At 39.0% G+C, this 14,933-nt stretch overlaps 2 protein-coding genes and 1 long non-coding RNA gene across 4 annotated transcripts; all 3 read right to left on the minus strand.

Annotated features, from left to right (window-relative positions):
* Positions 1–265: 265 nt before the first annotated feature.
* LOC135936948 (uncharacterized) lies at positions 266–1,058 on the minus strand. Its single transcript, XR_010574410.1, has 3 exons — positions 985–1,058; positions 768–928; positions 266–704 (listed from the first exon to the last, which is right to left on the minus strand). It is a non-coding gene; the product is annotated as an uncharacterized LOC135936948 (long non-coding RNA).
* Positions 1,059–3,206: 2,148 nt separating this feature from the next.
* Smg5 (Smg5 nonsense mediated mRNA decay factor) lies at positions 3,207–8,207 on the minus strand. Of its 2 annotated transcripts, none has more exons than XM_065478872.1 (14): positions 7,905–8,207; positions 7,470–7,843; positions 6,796–6,953; positions 6,634–6,737; positions 6,403–6,577; positions 6,101–6,293; positions 5,854–6,045; positions 5,524–5,799; positions 4,992–5,194; positions 4,795–4,935; positions 4,510–4,732; positions 4,009–4,180; positions 3,794–3,951; positions 3,207–3,353 (listed from the first exon to the last, which is right to left on the minus strand). In XM_065478872.1, exons 1-14 carry the CDS (start codon positions 7,988–7,990, stop codon positions 3,283–3,285), a joined length of 2,526 nt encoding a protein of 841 aa, XP_065334944.1. In that variant the 5' UTR covers positions 7,991–8,207; the 3' UTR covers positions 3,207–3,282. The 2 variants fall into 2 exon arrangements, with proteins under 2 accessions (XP_065334944.1, XP_065334945.1); XM_065478873.1 differs by having other exon boundaries at positions 4,992–5,140; positions 7,905–8,206.
* Positions 8,208–8,748: 541 nt separating this feature from the next.
* vap (RAS p21 protein activator vap) lies at positions 8,749–14,850 on the minus strand. The gene is made up of 16 exons (XM_065481700.1): positions 14,589–14,850; positions 14,150–14,506; positions 13,781–13,983; positions 13,514–13,725; positions 13,158–13,272; positions 12,820–13,103; positions 12,156–12,268; positions 11,978–12,097; positions 11,795–11,915; positions 11,186–11,406; positions 10,920–11,124; positions 10,243–10,358; positions 10,036–10,190; positions 9,597–9,763; positions 9,418–9,543; positions 8,749–9,123 (listed from the first exon to the last, which is right to left on the minus strand). Exons 1-16 carry the CDS (start codon positions 14,777–14,779, stop codon positions 9,046–9,048), a joined length of 2,784 nt encoding a protein of 927 aa, XP_065337772.1. The 5' UTR covers positions 14,780–14,850; the 3' UTR covers positions 8,749–9,045.
* Positions 14,851–14,933: the final 83 nt, after the last annotated feature.

Genomic DNA, 14,933 nt, shown 5'->3' on the forward strand with positions numbered 1-14,933 from the left:
GTTTAAAGACCAATTTCGATGTTAAATATGTAATGCTATATTTTTAATAAAACACTCGTTGTGGCTTGAATTTAACTACGTTAGAGAGGATATTAGAAGCTACCACCACGAGGATGAAGTCTTAATTTAATTTAATAATAGAGTTCATTTTTTGTAATTGATTTTAAGCAATTGACCTCTTTAAATATGAATTCTACTGTCCCTTTTCAAGCATTGAATTATTAATGTAAAATAAATTAAAAACTTAGTCAATAGGATACCAGTAACTGTTCTTGCACTTCATTTTTGTGGTCCAAGAGATGTTGCGTATTTTGCGTCTCTTCAAGCTCCTTCATCCTCTGCGCAAATTCAGATTTTTCGCGCTGTATTTCTTTGAATTTGACCACGCTCGCGGGCAATTTGCCGTATTTCTATTACGGAAGAAGTAAAAGCAGACAGATCAAAAAACACCAATTTTGGGCGTCTCACTGGCTTTCCCATGTACTTTGGTCTGAGCACCGAATTTTCAAGAGCGACAACCTCGCCTCTGGCGCCGATGACGATCCGCTCATGCAGCACCGGAGGAATCAAACTCGAAGCGTAATTCACGTTCTCGGAGCTAAAGTCCCTTGGGCATCTGTCAGGATCGCGGAAAAAGCGGTCTGGTACGGGCGGCTTTCTTTCCCCGCCAGCCGCATCGCATGCTCTGGTTCGCTCACTCTCGTCTTTGGTACAAAAATTATTTATCACATATCTGTATATTTGTTTCCAAGTAAAATAATCCAGACCTAATTCAACCAGCTTTGGACGCTGACCCTGCTCCTGCTTTCTCATAAAGCTTTGAGGACTAGGAGGATCAATTTCTGGCATTCCCATGGTTTTGTGCTCCGACTGCAGATTCTTTATGTTCTTTTGGTACCGCTCTACTCGTTCTTTGTTGATGAACAGTCTTTGGGGAGCAATGTCGTGAATTTGACGGCCAAGCTGATTTATGAAACAGGATACCTGACAGGACTTTGGGCCCGAGGGGAGGGCGCTGCAAAATCGTAAATGTTCTCGTTGCTCAACATATTGATGAGTGTCAAAATTTTGTTTTGGTTCCTAAATCAAATTTAAATGCGTTTTTCAGTAAAAGGATTAAAAAATGTAAACAGCCAAGCTTCTAAAAGTGGATGAGACAATAATCTGCAAATGAAGGCATTGTTGCAGGTACTTTTTGTATAGCACAATAATTATAAGAATTATAATGTACTAGGCAAAAGGTGTTGCGGAAATAAAAATGCTGTTCATAAAATAATACATATTCCATTTAATTTAATGTCTGATATATTTGCAACAATGAAAAAGTTTAGATATGAAAAAATGTGTAGCAAATTTGATCAGCTTTAAGAATTTTAACAATTTGTATAGCGTATGTTGTGGGGGTCCAAATATTTAAATAAAACCACTCCAACCTTTTCTATATCTGGCGTCGTATATTATGGCAATTGAACTGGAAACAGAGGAATTCACAATAAATATTTCACATTCCAAAGTCAGAGCAAGAAAAGGAATTCGAAACAATTTACAAGGATCATGATCAATATTTGAATACGCCAAATAATTTACTAATAATCAATAATCAATTCGTCAATTAAAATCAAAACAACAATTATTTAATACCGCAAGAAAATATCTCACCCCTATTCACAGGGTCAGTCACTTCACGATAAGCCAGTAATCACCCTTCGAGACAATAAGCGCAGTGCATGGGGTTTTACTGCAATTTATAATCAGTGTTACAATCAATCAAAAAGGTTTCTCTTTTTTTATCAAAAATACAAGCACACTAAAAGTTACCTTAATGACGAGCACTATTCGCTAAACCACCACACACGCCCTGCACGCTCGATTTCCGAAGGTTAAATGCCACCACACGCACTGCTGCCGGCACAGGTACCGCATGCGCATTGCGCTCGTTTGGTACCTGTGCCGCAGGTTGCTTAGGCCGCCAGGCGACCCCTACAATGTAATTAAAATTTTTATAACGTTTTTTGGCCAAGTTACCTCAATGCAAAAATTAAGTTGTTTTTCAGAAAATGACCCACATAGCCACCAATCGATTTTTCTTATCAAGAAGAATCTATTAACTCAAAAATAATCGTGATCAAACAAAACGTGTATTTTTAAGTAAATTATAAGTTTTTCCAAAAAATATTGTCAAACCCATAACTCGGAAGCAATGCTAAAGATAGAAAATGACCGGTGGTTCATGTTTACTTCACTAAAGTGAGCACGCTTGATGCAAAAAATATAATTATAATTGTGTGAGGTGCGGTCGGACCACAATGTTTCCTTGCAAGCTGAAGAACAGTTATTTTTTATTTATCAAAATGGTTATTTTTGGAACTACGATTTGCATTGCAGTTTGTCGAGGAGCCGCTTGATATGAAGCAGGTGCAAACAAACTCTGCTTGAAATTTCTATTGCATGCAGAACGTCTCCGCCTAGTTTTGATGTTATATAATTTTTTTTCGAAACGAAAATATGGTGGAACTTTCACTGGAGACTTCACTTGTGAAATGAACAACCCAGTGAATGATTTAATGCTAAAAAAATTATTTCACCAAACATAGATATCATAAATAATTGTGAAGAGCGAGGGAACCTCCTCAGATGGCACTGAATAAAATATGAATAAAAATAATTTCCCCGTCGCATCACTCAAGCAGTCACGCATACAGAAATTTGATAGCAGCGGCCTTAGGCGAGATAATTAGACAGGTGCGCGCGTAAAAGGGCTGGATGCTCCCACTCTGCAGATGCTGGTTGGCGAGCCGTGCATAGTGGACAGCCAGCAGCTTTTGCATTAAACATGCAGTGGCAAACACTGTGGCTAACCGCAAGCACGGGGTCGTTAGCAAACCGCACAGACCACTGATATGTTGACACGAAAAGTGCATCCCGCGCGCTGCAAAATGCACAAAGATATGCAGAGCTCGTCCTTGTCGTTGGTGGCGAGAGAAACATGTGCATATTTGCTGGAAAAGCGGCCGAATCGATTGCGGCTGGCGAAGATTGTGGCCATCTTGCACGGCCATTGTGTGTACAAAAGAACAACTAAACAAACAAGCTTGACCTCCAGCTTTCGCAAATATTTGGCGCCGGTAAACAAGGCCTGTATCAAAATTTACAGAAAGAGAGTGGAGGCACGCTCTGAATGAGCCGGCGAAATGCAAAACTCACGCTTTCGCTTAGCATTAGCAATCTTTATTAGCAACAGCCATAATGTTTACTACAGGGTTTGAGAAACAATACAGTTTTCTACTTTTTTCCAGCCTTCTTGGATTTTTTCCACTTGTGATAGAAGTCGGTAATCGTCTCAATTTTGACACCTGAAATCATTTTTAAACAAACCGTGAGCCAAAAATAGCGTCCTTTAATTTTTAACTTATACTATGCAATAATTATTTTTATCTGCTTGATTTATTTTGAAGCCTCTTAAAAAATTATTTCCACTTCATAAAATAATTATTTAATTCATTATAGATTTTCTTTTAATTACTTTGCTCCATTGCTCCAGTTAGAAAGACATCACATCTATGTTTAATTAAAGGACTAAAGATCCAGCAGATAATATTTTTTCTATTTATCCCCCATGTAATGTAATCTTTACGTATTATGCATCCTTAAAAATAAGAATAACACAGTCTATAAAAATATATTGTTTAGTCAATAATCATCTTCTGAATTTGCTGGACTTGTAACGTTTTCAACTATAGTTATATTTTTAAACCCCCCATGTAAAATATAGATATACTTAAAGACAGCTCACCTGCAGAGGCTGCCAGTCCTGTGGGGCTGAAGTCTTTCTGGCTTGAATCGATGGTTGCGCAGAGCAGGGTGACCATGTTGATGTTGTTTTCCAGCCTATTTTCTCGCGGAACTTGCTGCACAAGGTAGTTGCAGCACTCGAGGATTTTGAAAAACACACTGACATGGCAGATATTGAGTAATTTGACTTTTGGGACAAACATTTCAGGTGCTTACATAGCGTCTTTATCCTTCTTCTTGGGACACTTGATGAGAGGGATGCTGAGCGACTCGTTCTCACGCTGTTGCCGTAGAAATCGGTTCCCCTCCCGAAACAAGATTTCTAAAAAGCGCACGCTCTCCCTAGCACTGCCACTCTCCTTTTTGATGTTATCCAGGCCTTCTAAAACTGAAGCAAAATTTTGATATTTTAAACCGTCTTCAGAAATGTATCCAAAAATTACAAATAGCAGGTTTTCTTATTTACTAGGCTTTTTGAAATATTATCAACTCTAAGTATTTAATCTTAATCTATATTTCCTTCCCATGTTTTTACTGCCTTTAAATATCATAAATTATCCACTTTCCTGGTTATTAAACCAACTGATTAAATATTTATCTCATCTGGGAAAAATATCCAACTTTCTAGTTAGGAAGATGATGTTTGATTAAAAATATTTAAAACAATTTAAGATAAAAAATCCATTAGCATTTTTATAAATCTCAGGTCCAACTCACCTACACTTGGTATAACAACCACAAACTGTTTGGACTTGATGAGCAGTTTGACTAGGTGAAGTTTGGAAAGCAGAGCTGATGAGTCAACGACGATATAAGGAGAGAAAGCACAGTTGCCTTTGCCGTGGCTGACTCTGCTCTCCAGATTGCGCACTTCTTCTTGCAGCCACAGCTGGCCCATGTGCTGCATCAATTTTTTCTGATGGTCTTTGTTGACAGGCTCCTGCACATGTACCAAGCAAATCATTAATTAGCAACACATGAAACTCATGTTTGAGGAAGTACCTTTACAGGTTTTATTGATGGAGGAATAAAGTCCTGGATCAGGGAGAAGGCATTTGATTCCTTATCAAATTTGACGCCAACCATAGAGGAATTTGCCATGTAAACGCCAAAATGGACCAATTTGCACATCCGGATGAGTGTCTGCAAGAACAAAATTGTCAACTTCAAGTGTATAAATTCATGACTCTGGTGCTTACGTCACTTTTGATTGGACTTGAGTTAAAGAGAGACCAATTTAATGAGGACTGGTCGACCACTACATGTCCTTGTAGGGTGACATCTTCAGGCAGTGGATACGGTTGCATCGTTTTTGCAACTTCCTCCAGAGATCCGCTAATTTTAGCATCTGCAAATAAATCATTTTGCGTAATGCTCTCATAAGATTCATTACTTATAGAATCTGTAAAAAGCAAATATATTAGAAGGTAAATAAAATCAGGTTTAATAATAGAGTGACTAAAGTAGAGATCATTTAAAGTAAATCGAGTTAATTGAAATAAGTTTGATTTTAAGGTCAGATTTGTGGTTATATTTTGATATTGTTAGTTAATTTCAAAAGGTCTATTTTATTGAGTGAAAAATAATAATTGTTATTACTTATGGCGTTACTATAGAAGCAAATAGAATTATAATAACCTCTCTTCTTCAGATGACAGAAAAATTGATATTCATTTTGCATTAAAATATGCTAATCTCTATTGCTGTAAAAAAAATTATAGCACAACTCACTTTTTAACACCAAGGAACAGTCGTGGGCGACCGCATTCAGAAACTTGACAAAGTCCTCAAACAATGGCTGGAAGTTGGAGAAAAACGAGCGCAGCACTGCGTCGTTGGTCTGCAGCCAATCGCAACATAATTTAATGCAGCTCAGAGCAGGCAGTTCCTGGCTCTTCAGCACATTTTTCTCCACTTCCTCTTCATCGCTGGAGCTTCCTAAGAACTCTGACTCGCTTCCGGCAGAGTCAGAGGAAGTGTCGGAGGAAGCCTGCGAGTCCACTCCATCTGAATTAAGTTATCTGCTTAGATACTTTTCAAATTTTATTCCACTTCTTTTACCTTCGCTCTCGCATTCAGACTCTTCAGAACAGTCGCCCCCAACTTTCCTTCTTCTCCGCATGAGTCTCTGGCGACGCTTCTGCCTGACGGGTTTCTTCTTCGCAACAGGCACTGGGCCGCTTACCAGTTTTTTAGTCAAGCAGTTGACAATATTGAAAATAAACACAACCACGGAAGAGGCCTGGGCAGGACCTGCACAATGAAACGTGCGAATATAAGAACCTCAAGACACGCCTTTAGTACCCACTTTGTTTTTCCAACTTATGGTACGTCATCAATAGAATGGCCATCATTTTGACCAGGAGGTCGCTGCTAAAGTGGGTTAATTCCAGTTCCTCTTTGAACATGTTTTCTATGGCTGCAGCCGGCGTTTCCGCACTGCTGGCTGGCTTAACAAGGGTCAGATTTGCCTTAAACTCTAGCATGCAGTCTTCAAAAATCTGAAACGAGACATTGAAATCAAGTGATAGTTTTGTAAATTATCATAATATTTTAAGAGGAAATAATGAAAAGAGCCAAATAGTGTTTAATAATTAATGCGTTAATTACCAAATTGATATCTCTGAAGTTCTCATTAAACCACCATGTGTCAATGAGAGATAAGAATTTGGTCAGGAACACTCGAGCTTGAGCTTTGGAACCAGCTTTCAGCTGCGGTGCATCATTTTTCAACGCCCGACGTAAATTGGCCTCGGCACATTCATATGGCGAATCGCAGCACAAACTACAACAAATTATACATTTATTAGCTTGATTAAAATATTAAAATATTATTTATACCATCGCAGATAGAAGTATGCTGCTTCAAATTTTTTGCCTTGAGCCGTGGCCAAGGCCCCCAACTGGTTGAAGGGCATGCTTGATTTTGGGTTCACTTGCGATGCCTTGAAAGATAACAAAATCAGTGATCATCAATAAACACGGCAACAATGTTTGCTCTACCAAAACGTAGAATCTAGCAGAGATCACTCCACTGTAGCTGGGCCTGAGGGTGCTAAGGTAGCGATGCAGGTCTCCAAGTGCAATCAAGCTCCTTTCCAAAGCCTTAGTTGCCCAATCTAGAGTGGCACGGTCGTACGATTTGGTTTTGTTTTTGTAATCTGAAAGAGAGCTAAATTGAATGCGTGCTTACAGATCAAAATGATGCTAGTTAAACATCTAATTCGATTTATAATTTGGGGAATTTATATTTATACAATCAACTATAAAGTGAGAAACAATTCTGCAGTACCAGTTTCCAGAATATGATAACTCATTGAAAATAATTGAGTTAATACGTAGTTACAATTGATGCAATAGTTTTCTACCATGTTGACTTTATGGCATACTATATCATAGTAAAAAGTAATAATATATTTTGGAAAGTTACAAATGACAGTAATATGTACAACAATAAAAAGAACTGGATAGAAAAGCGGATTATGTTTTAAAATTTGAAAGGACTCTGGATTATTAATTCTAGACTGGCTATGAGAGCAATTTATTCGTAAAAAATCTGGAGATGTAGAGGCACCTAATACATGAGTCCAAATTAGTTCAACCCATTAACTTCGTTTGAAACTGTGGGGTTGAACTAGTTTGGGCTCACTCAAGCTAGTCTAGTGTTAAATAACTACCAGCAGAGAGCTGCTGCATTCCAATCGAGGCAGAATAGTCCACGCTTCCACACACGCGGAATTCCGTCTGAATTTTAAGGATGAAGCCATGGTAGAATCCGATTCCAGCCAGAAGATGCCTGATCAAGGCCGAGTCATCGGAATCGCCCGAATTATTGAGTTGCTTGGCTCTTGAGTAAGCGCTGTGGAAAACCTTTCTCCAAAGGATATCCTCGCATGTCCTACCGACGACCTTGGGCTCAATCAGGGCGATTTTGGCGCCTTGGTCTGTGATTTTGGCCCTTCTGGACACGAGGTCCAAGCTGAAGAGCTGCGCGACACTCGATGCTCTCGCCTGCTGGTCCTCCAGCTGGCGCGTTAACTGCTGAAGCCCCCTGAGGAAAACACGGAGGGAAACATCAGGCTCGGGGTGTGTGGATGCCTCAAAAATCTTACTTTAAATGTCGTCTGGATTGGTCCATGGACTGCCCTGCGTGCTGCACAAAGGTGCCCATGGCATTATTGATACTCTCGGCGCTCATGATCTTCGTTCAGCGGACCTTCTATGTCAGCTCCACATTTTCAGTACAATCGGCCGTTTGTCAGCCGTGCGTTGAAGACTCGGCGGAAGCGACACTATCGAAAGCAAACTTGCACCACATTGTGTCGAGCATGACCATTATTTCGAATGCTGCCCAATGCCACCACAATCTTTAATAATGTTCCAGAAATCACGCCTTCGACGACCCCATAGGTGCGTAAACAAGATCGTAGTGCCATCTAACGCGCAGCTTTCAACTACTATATTTGACTTACCGCGGTTAAAGTGTATGAATGCAGGAAGCAGAAACAATAAAGTAGAACGAATAGAGATAAGTATCGCAACAATCAAATTACGACTTGCGACCACATAATTAAATATGTATCAGTAAATTTCCAATTTCGCAAAATTTGTCAGAAAAATTAAAATTTTTCAACAATTTGTCAAATTTTTGCTTAATTTCGATTTCTCTCGATATTATTTATCCAATGATGTGCGATTCATTCTGGACTTGAACAATAAATTAAGTTGACCCTAATTATCCCTCCTGATGAAATAAAAAATAATTATTTTCCAAAGGAGACATAGTTCACGGCTCGATTTTAATATGCAAATTATGGAGCTGATTTTCTCAAATTTTGACGGTAACCTGAGTATGTATTATGATGTGTTATTTAGAATTTTCAGATCATATTTAGGGAGTTAAAATTTGTTTTTCCTAATTTTTCAGTACTGATCCACTTTAAGGAATTAAGAGTATTTGTTTTGGAAGCTATATAAAAAGAATCTTTATTTCTACAATATGTATAATTTACAAATATTATTCGTTACTTTTTTCAATCTCACATAGTGCTAAATTTCCAAAAGTTCATAATAATACACATGTAAGATTCATAATAATTACAAGTTAATATTTCCACAATGAGATATAAATGATTAAAATCACGGCATTTCAACTTTTTTCCCATACAGTTTGGCATTCAAGAGCAGAAAATATATCAAAATAAATGCAGCATAATGCAATTGAATTCAAAGAGAAAGAATGGAACAGCACGATTAACGAATCATCTCCATGTACTTCTGTTTGTGCTTGCTCAGCATTTCAGTAACTGTCACGAGCTTCTTGATTGTAGGCTGCAAAGAATTTGTTTAATTAATAATCACTCAAATGATGAGGGGGAAATTTGGTTGACAGGGATTGTTAAGTGTGTGACAAGCTTGCTTATTTAAAGACATTATACATTTTAATTTATGACTGACAGCAGGTTATGGTTAAAAATAAAGCCAGGAACAGAAAAGAAAAAATGTTTCTGTCGTCATAAAACCCATTTTTAACTACTTGTTCCAGAGGCAGTATGGAAATCAACATCACTTCAAAGAGTGAATTGAACTCGAGAATGCAGTTATTATTAATTCGTGAATACCAACCTGTTCCTTTGAAAGTGCCTGCAGTTCTGACAGATGTGAACAGCATATGTGGTGCAAGGTGCCAAGGTCTCTGGCAGGGTCGCCCTTAATTCTGGCTTCATCTGGCTCAGGCTTCTCGGTTACATTCTAATAGGAAAAATAGGTGATTTCAAGTAGATTGGCCAAGTAGACAAGCTTACAGAAAGAGTGTCAAGAAAAACGACCATCCTCTCCTTGTTCTTCAGGATGAATGGATTAACCACTTCCATGTAGGGTTCCTTGCCTCCGAACTCAACCAAGTTTGCGAGGTTCTGCAGACACTTGGCAACCATGATTAACGACCTGCTCGCCATCTGAGGAGGAGGTTCTGGAATTGGGGAAAATATGATTGTTATTGCATGCCACTCACATCTTTTTAAGCTTCATTGAATCCATATCTACTGACTTGCAATTAAGATCGTTTTGGAACTGCAAAAATATAACTTATTTACCAAAACAAGCAATCAAAATTAGAAATGATATTACTTGAACAAACAAATAACAAGGTCTCTAAATTTGCAAGGCATGACTATGAACAGAGTTAAAAATATAATTCTAAACCATACATCATTCAAATTGACAGCCTTGGAAACAACTCACCAGCTATGAGATTGAATTGCCTTGGGTTGAGGATGGCAGGGCAAAGCAGGCGTAGGAATATAAATCCGCTTACGACTCTAGTTTTCACTAATCTCTCATTTGGCCACTTGTTCATCACCGACCTTTGCAAGCAGCCACAAATATAGCGCACAGTCCTGGAAACAATTTATTGAGAGGCATATTGCGGTGTCAAACAAATCAGCTTACTTAGGACACGAATCATAGGCCATAAATATGGAAAGTGTCACTTCATCGAGGATTTGTAGCAAAAATTCAGCATTTGCGCAGGCATCGTCAGGTGAATCCATTTTATTTGGGTTGAGCTAGCAGATAGATTTAAGATTATCAGATAAACAACAATGTTTTTAATATTTATTTGTGGCACCTCAATGTAGTATAATTTAAAACTTGAAAAATTTTAATTATAAATTAAAAGTCAGACAAGTTCTTCTTGTAAGAATTCAACAGTGGCTGAGGAGTCTGCCTAATAGCCATTGGCCACTAAAATGGGTTCAAGTAGGTACATAAGCCTGATACAATGAAAAAAAAACGCGTGTGCCAATTATAGGCGTGGAAGGTTTTAACTATAACTAGGAAGAAGGAGAAATCAGTTTGGTTTTAGATTTTTCTAAACTGAGCAGAATTTAGATCTGGAAACACGAAAAAAACAGATCTTATTGTTAGTTCCTTGGTGAGACCAGTATTTAAGATTATTTCCGAGTTCATGCAAATTTCATCGTTAATTTTAAGAGGAAAAAAATCAACCTAATTTTACTTCTCTATGGAAAGTTAATTAGCTGAAATGCAAGAAACTTAATAATAATTTCTGAGGTAAGTGCTCCTACCACAAATTTGGGTTAAAATTCATAATTTTTAAAACTTACTTCACAAGATTGCTTTGTTTCTAACAATTTCAAAATGGTGTCTTGTATAGCCGCCTGCAGGAATCCCGTGCAGACTGACTTCATGTACAGATCCATGAGGGTGGTGGTCAGCGAAGCTGCCCTCAGCAGGGTGGAGGTTTCCTGCTCCCTCTCGATTTCAGCCTCGTTGAGAGAGCGCAGTAGCTCGGCCTCCCGTCTCTCATGCCTGTGATTGCAGCAACCACTGTTTATATTTGACACGCACTCCAAAGCGTTGCGATCAGTACCTGAATATCCTAAGGAGCGAGTTGGCCAAGGGAATGCGGTCCAGGTGGCAAATGTCTGCCAGCGCCCGCACCACTTCTAGACTAGGATCCAAAATCAGCTGCTGCAGCGGCGAGTATTCTTCTTGCGGCATGATGAGATCGTGCAAGTAGCGGACCCGCAGCCGTAGCGAGCCCCACTCACCAATTGGAGTGATTCCAGAGAACTTGAACCACTCATCAACCTAATCGTTCAATTATAAAACAATGTCAGAAAAATACACTTTTGTTTGAAACGCAGGAAATTTTTGCCCAAAGTAGAAATTAACCATTTCAGACAACATTAGCAGATTTTATTGATATATCCAGACTACTTTTGGCATTTTGGCGTATTTTTTAAGATGGCAATAAGCTTGAATGACCCAAAATACATTTATTAAGTGTGTAATTTATTTCGCGATATCATTATAATTTTTATATTTTGCCAAGTGAAAGTAGGAGTGATTGTATGCACTAATATTAATCAGTTGGCTAATAAAATCAAAGACTCTTAAATTAATTTTATGGCAGCGTTAAGCAAAAGCTAGACACAACTAAAACTCATGGATCGATAATTAGATACATTAGACAAACCTCGTCTCCATTAGTCAAGCTTGAGAGTTCCACTGTGAGCTCAGCAACTTCTGTGTCTTTTGATCTTTTGCCTTTGTTGTAAACGGTGATTGTGAAGGACAATACATCAGGAGGAATGTCACTGCGCAAGCAAAAGCAAATATATGTACATCATGGAAAAAGTGATGACAGAGAAAAACTCACTCTAACAAAAATTCTTCATCAAAAAGAGGATCCAAGCCAGTTTTCACCTTTGTTCTTGCTACCTTTACTTGATTGAGGGATATTATACAGAAAGGATTTGGCACTAGTTTGAATGGTAATCTGTAAACAAGAATGATATTGAATGTGACTGTTGATTTTTTGACAAAATTCGGCATACCGGTGTGCATCCAAAATGTGCAGCTGCAAACATTTCAGCTCCCTGAGCCGCTGAACCTTTGGTGAGCGAGTCATTTGGGTTATGCAAAGAGGTCTCAAAGCAGATATCCAATCCTGAAAGCAGGATGTATGATGAAGTTTTGATAGAAATTGTCGACAAATATAATATAAATAAAAGAATAGGAGAGAATGTAGAGCAAAATCTTTTAAAACAATATTCAATGCCCCATTTCTTTTTATAATTTGGAACATGTATCAAACAAAATGAACTTGTAAAGAACAAATATGACTGGATTTATCTCAAAGTTGTTTAATAATTATCTTTAAATGACCCCACTCATCTTAAGAAATAACATCGTTTTTATATGATCCATTGTGCAGTCTCAAAATTGGTATGTAGCAATTTTATAAAAGCTACATAGTGGACGTTACTTTACTTTTTTATAGAATTTGTCTGTCTGTTATTATTTTGAGCCCTGGAAAACAGTAACGACACTTAACACAGAAGTAATTTGATTATTAACTTACTAATATTATTAATCGTATTAGAAGTAGGAGATTTATTTTTTCATTGCCTGGATTGTTTCACTTGTCTCTCTTACATTACATAACGCAGGTAAAAATATGAAAGAAGAATTGGTAAAAGGAAAATGAATAGTTCTTACCTGAGCTAAGTCGGCAGTGTTCGCACACAGGTAAGTGATGGTGGCGAGGCAGGGCAGCGCCCTTTCCACCAACTGGAAGCAGTGCGGCCTATCAAAGACGCTGTCGTGCACCTGGTAAAGGTAGGCGCAGCTCAAGTCGATGAGACCCTTTGGCTTTGTTCTCTTAGGGTTGTCGTAAAAATACAGATGCGTGTCGCTGCCTTCGACCAGCAGAACGAAGAACATGGATTTCCACTTTTTGTTCTTCTCGCTCTTTTTGTTCAGAAAGCCTTGCATTTTGATTCCTGAGAATTCAGCAAATTTAATAGTTTTCCAAGACGAATGTGTCAGAAACTAACCTTTATTCTTCTTAAGACCGACTTGTTCTCTGCATTCTCTCAAGGTGGCATAAATTTTTTCAGCGTGATCAATTTCCTTTGGCTTGGCAAACGACTCATCCTCTTCATTCATTGCCTGAAATTAATTTTTAATTCAATCACTCAACACCGTGATGGTAAAAACTAGTATTGGACTTTTATTTAAGATTCGCTCTCGACAAAATGAAATCTTTATATATTTAAGATTAAAAAACACGATAAATTGGTTTTAAAACTATAGTTTCATGTTCAAGTTGTCCAATACCACTGAGCTAGGAAATAAAGTAAACAAGCAGTCAGTCATCCCAAGAATCACCAAGGGTGCTAACCCCACCAACCGGCTGTATTAAGGTGTGTCCTTCAACGATCTGCTCCTTGCGGTATCTGTTGATGACTGCATCAAGACACTCAAAGGTCCTGCCACCCATTAGGTACCTCACGCCCTTCTTCTCTATCCGGAATCGCTGTATTTGATTGTTGATGTGGAAGAACAGGGAGTAGTCTCCAGGAGAATTGTCACTAGGCCTTACCAGGAAGCTACCGGGACCAGCTGGAATTATTAAAAAAAATTAATGCACTTCAGAGGAAAGAGGAAAATAGGTTACATTTAACGAGCATGTCCACTGCATCATTTTTCGTTACGTTTGGATGGAACCAAGAGAAGACAGTGTTTGGATCGATGTTGTCCGCAAGGTCCTCGACCAAATCTCGAAAGATCATCCCTTGCTCCCCAGTCCGGTGAGCTGTCACCCAGAGCCAGCCGTCACCCATGTCATTGTGCACAAAGAAAATGTCCCCCTTTTGGAAACTGAAAGCAGATAATCAATGAATTGATGTCAACCCTGGTTTCTAAATTGTGTAAATAAATTAACGGTAGACATACATTTTTCATGAAACTGACATTTTAGTGTGCTGATTTTTTAAGAGCCGAAAATTATATTTAATGAAAATATTGCTTGACATTCTCTCCGCACCTCAATTCATCCGTGTCTGGCATTTTGGTGTATGGTAGAATCGCAACAATCCTTTTCTTGTCATTGACAGGCTCTGGCGGCGGCACAGGGTGTATGAGGCGTTCCTTCTTCAGAAGGTCTGTGACATTAGTGTAGTAGCCGATGAGGTCAGACAGCGAGTCAAACTGTCGACCTCCAATGTAGAAATCTCCACAGACGGCAGTGATTCGGAAATGGTTTATCCCAGTTCGTCCAAGATAGGACAAAACGTAGGAGCCGGGTTTCCGGTCGCTCTCCCTTATGAGGTAGCTGCCCAACTTGGACGCCTCGTACAGCCGCTCCTCAGCGGTGTATCTGTCCAGCCTGCCATGGTACCACCTGTGAGGATGGACGAGCGATGAAAAATAAAGTACTAAGGTCGGGAGAGTAAATTTAAAAGGCTGTTGAAAGGGCTGCTTACTGATTTTCGTGTGGTGCAACGAGGAGGGACGCGTTGCTACTTTCGGCCTCTTCGTTGTCGGCCAGGAAGGGGTCGAACTCGTCGACGGCCAACCCGTCCTGGCCATCATCACTGCCTGTGCTTGGGGAACCGTGCAGCTTCTCTTTGGTCACTGGAATTACACCCGCACCACCCCTTATAAACTCAGCCATCTTGCCAACCCTTTCATTCACTTCTTTTCTTTCCTTTCCCTTCAATCACATTCGAGCCCAACAAGCTGAAGCCTGTTAATAACTTTGGCCAACCAAACAGAATTTTATGAGTCATGGTTTAACAGTCTAAAATTTTTGTTACCTGAAACTTTAT

This window comes from Cloeon dipterum, chromosome 2 (assembly GCF_949628265.1).
Source record: "Cloeon dipterum chromosome 2, ieCloDipt1.1, whole genome shotgun sequence".
Classification (NCBI taxonomy): Eukaryota; Metazoa; Arthropoda; class Insecta; order Ephemeroptera; family Baetidae; genus Cloeon; species Cloeon dipterum.

What these genes read in the sequence shown, in the direction of transcription:
- Smg5 (XM_065478872.1), bottom strand. Translation starts at nt 7,990, where the DNA reads ATGAGCGCCGAGAGTATCAATAATGCCATGGGCACCTTTGTGCAGCAC. An exon ending in CCATAAGTTGGAAAAACAAA is followed by an intron (nt 6,046 to 6,100) that starts GTGGGTACTAAA and finishes TTCATTGTGCAG; the next exon opens with GTCCTGCCCAGGCCTCTTCC. An exon ending in AAGAAGGATAAAGACGCTAT is followed by an intron (nt 3,952 to 4,008) that starts GTAAGCACCTGA and finishes CTGCCATGTCAG; the next exon opens with TGTGTTTTTCAAAATCCTCG.
- vap (XM_065481700.1), bottom strand. Translation starts at nt 14,779, where the DNA reads ATGGCTGAGTTTATAAGGGGTGGTGCGGGTGTAATTCCAGTGACCAAA. An exon ending in TCGCTCCTTAGGATATTCAG is followed by an intron (nt 11,125 to 11,185) that starts GTACTGATCGCA and finishes CTGCAATCACAG; the next exon opens with GCATGAGAGACGGGAGGCCG. An exon ending in TTTTTCTTGACACTCTTTCT is followed by an intron (nt 9,544 to 9,596) that starts GTAAGCTTGTCT and finishes TTTTCCTATTAG; the next exon opens with AATGTAACCGAGAAGCCTGA.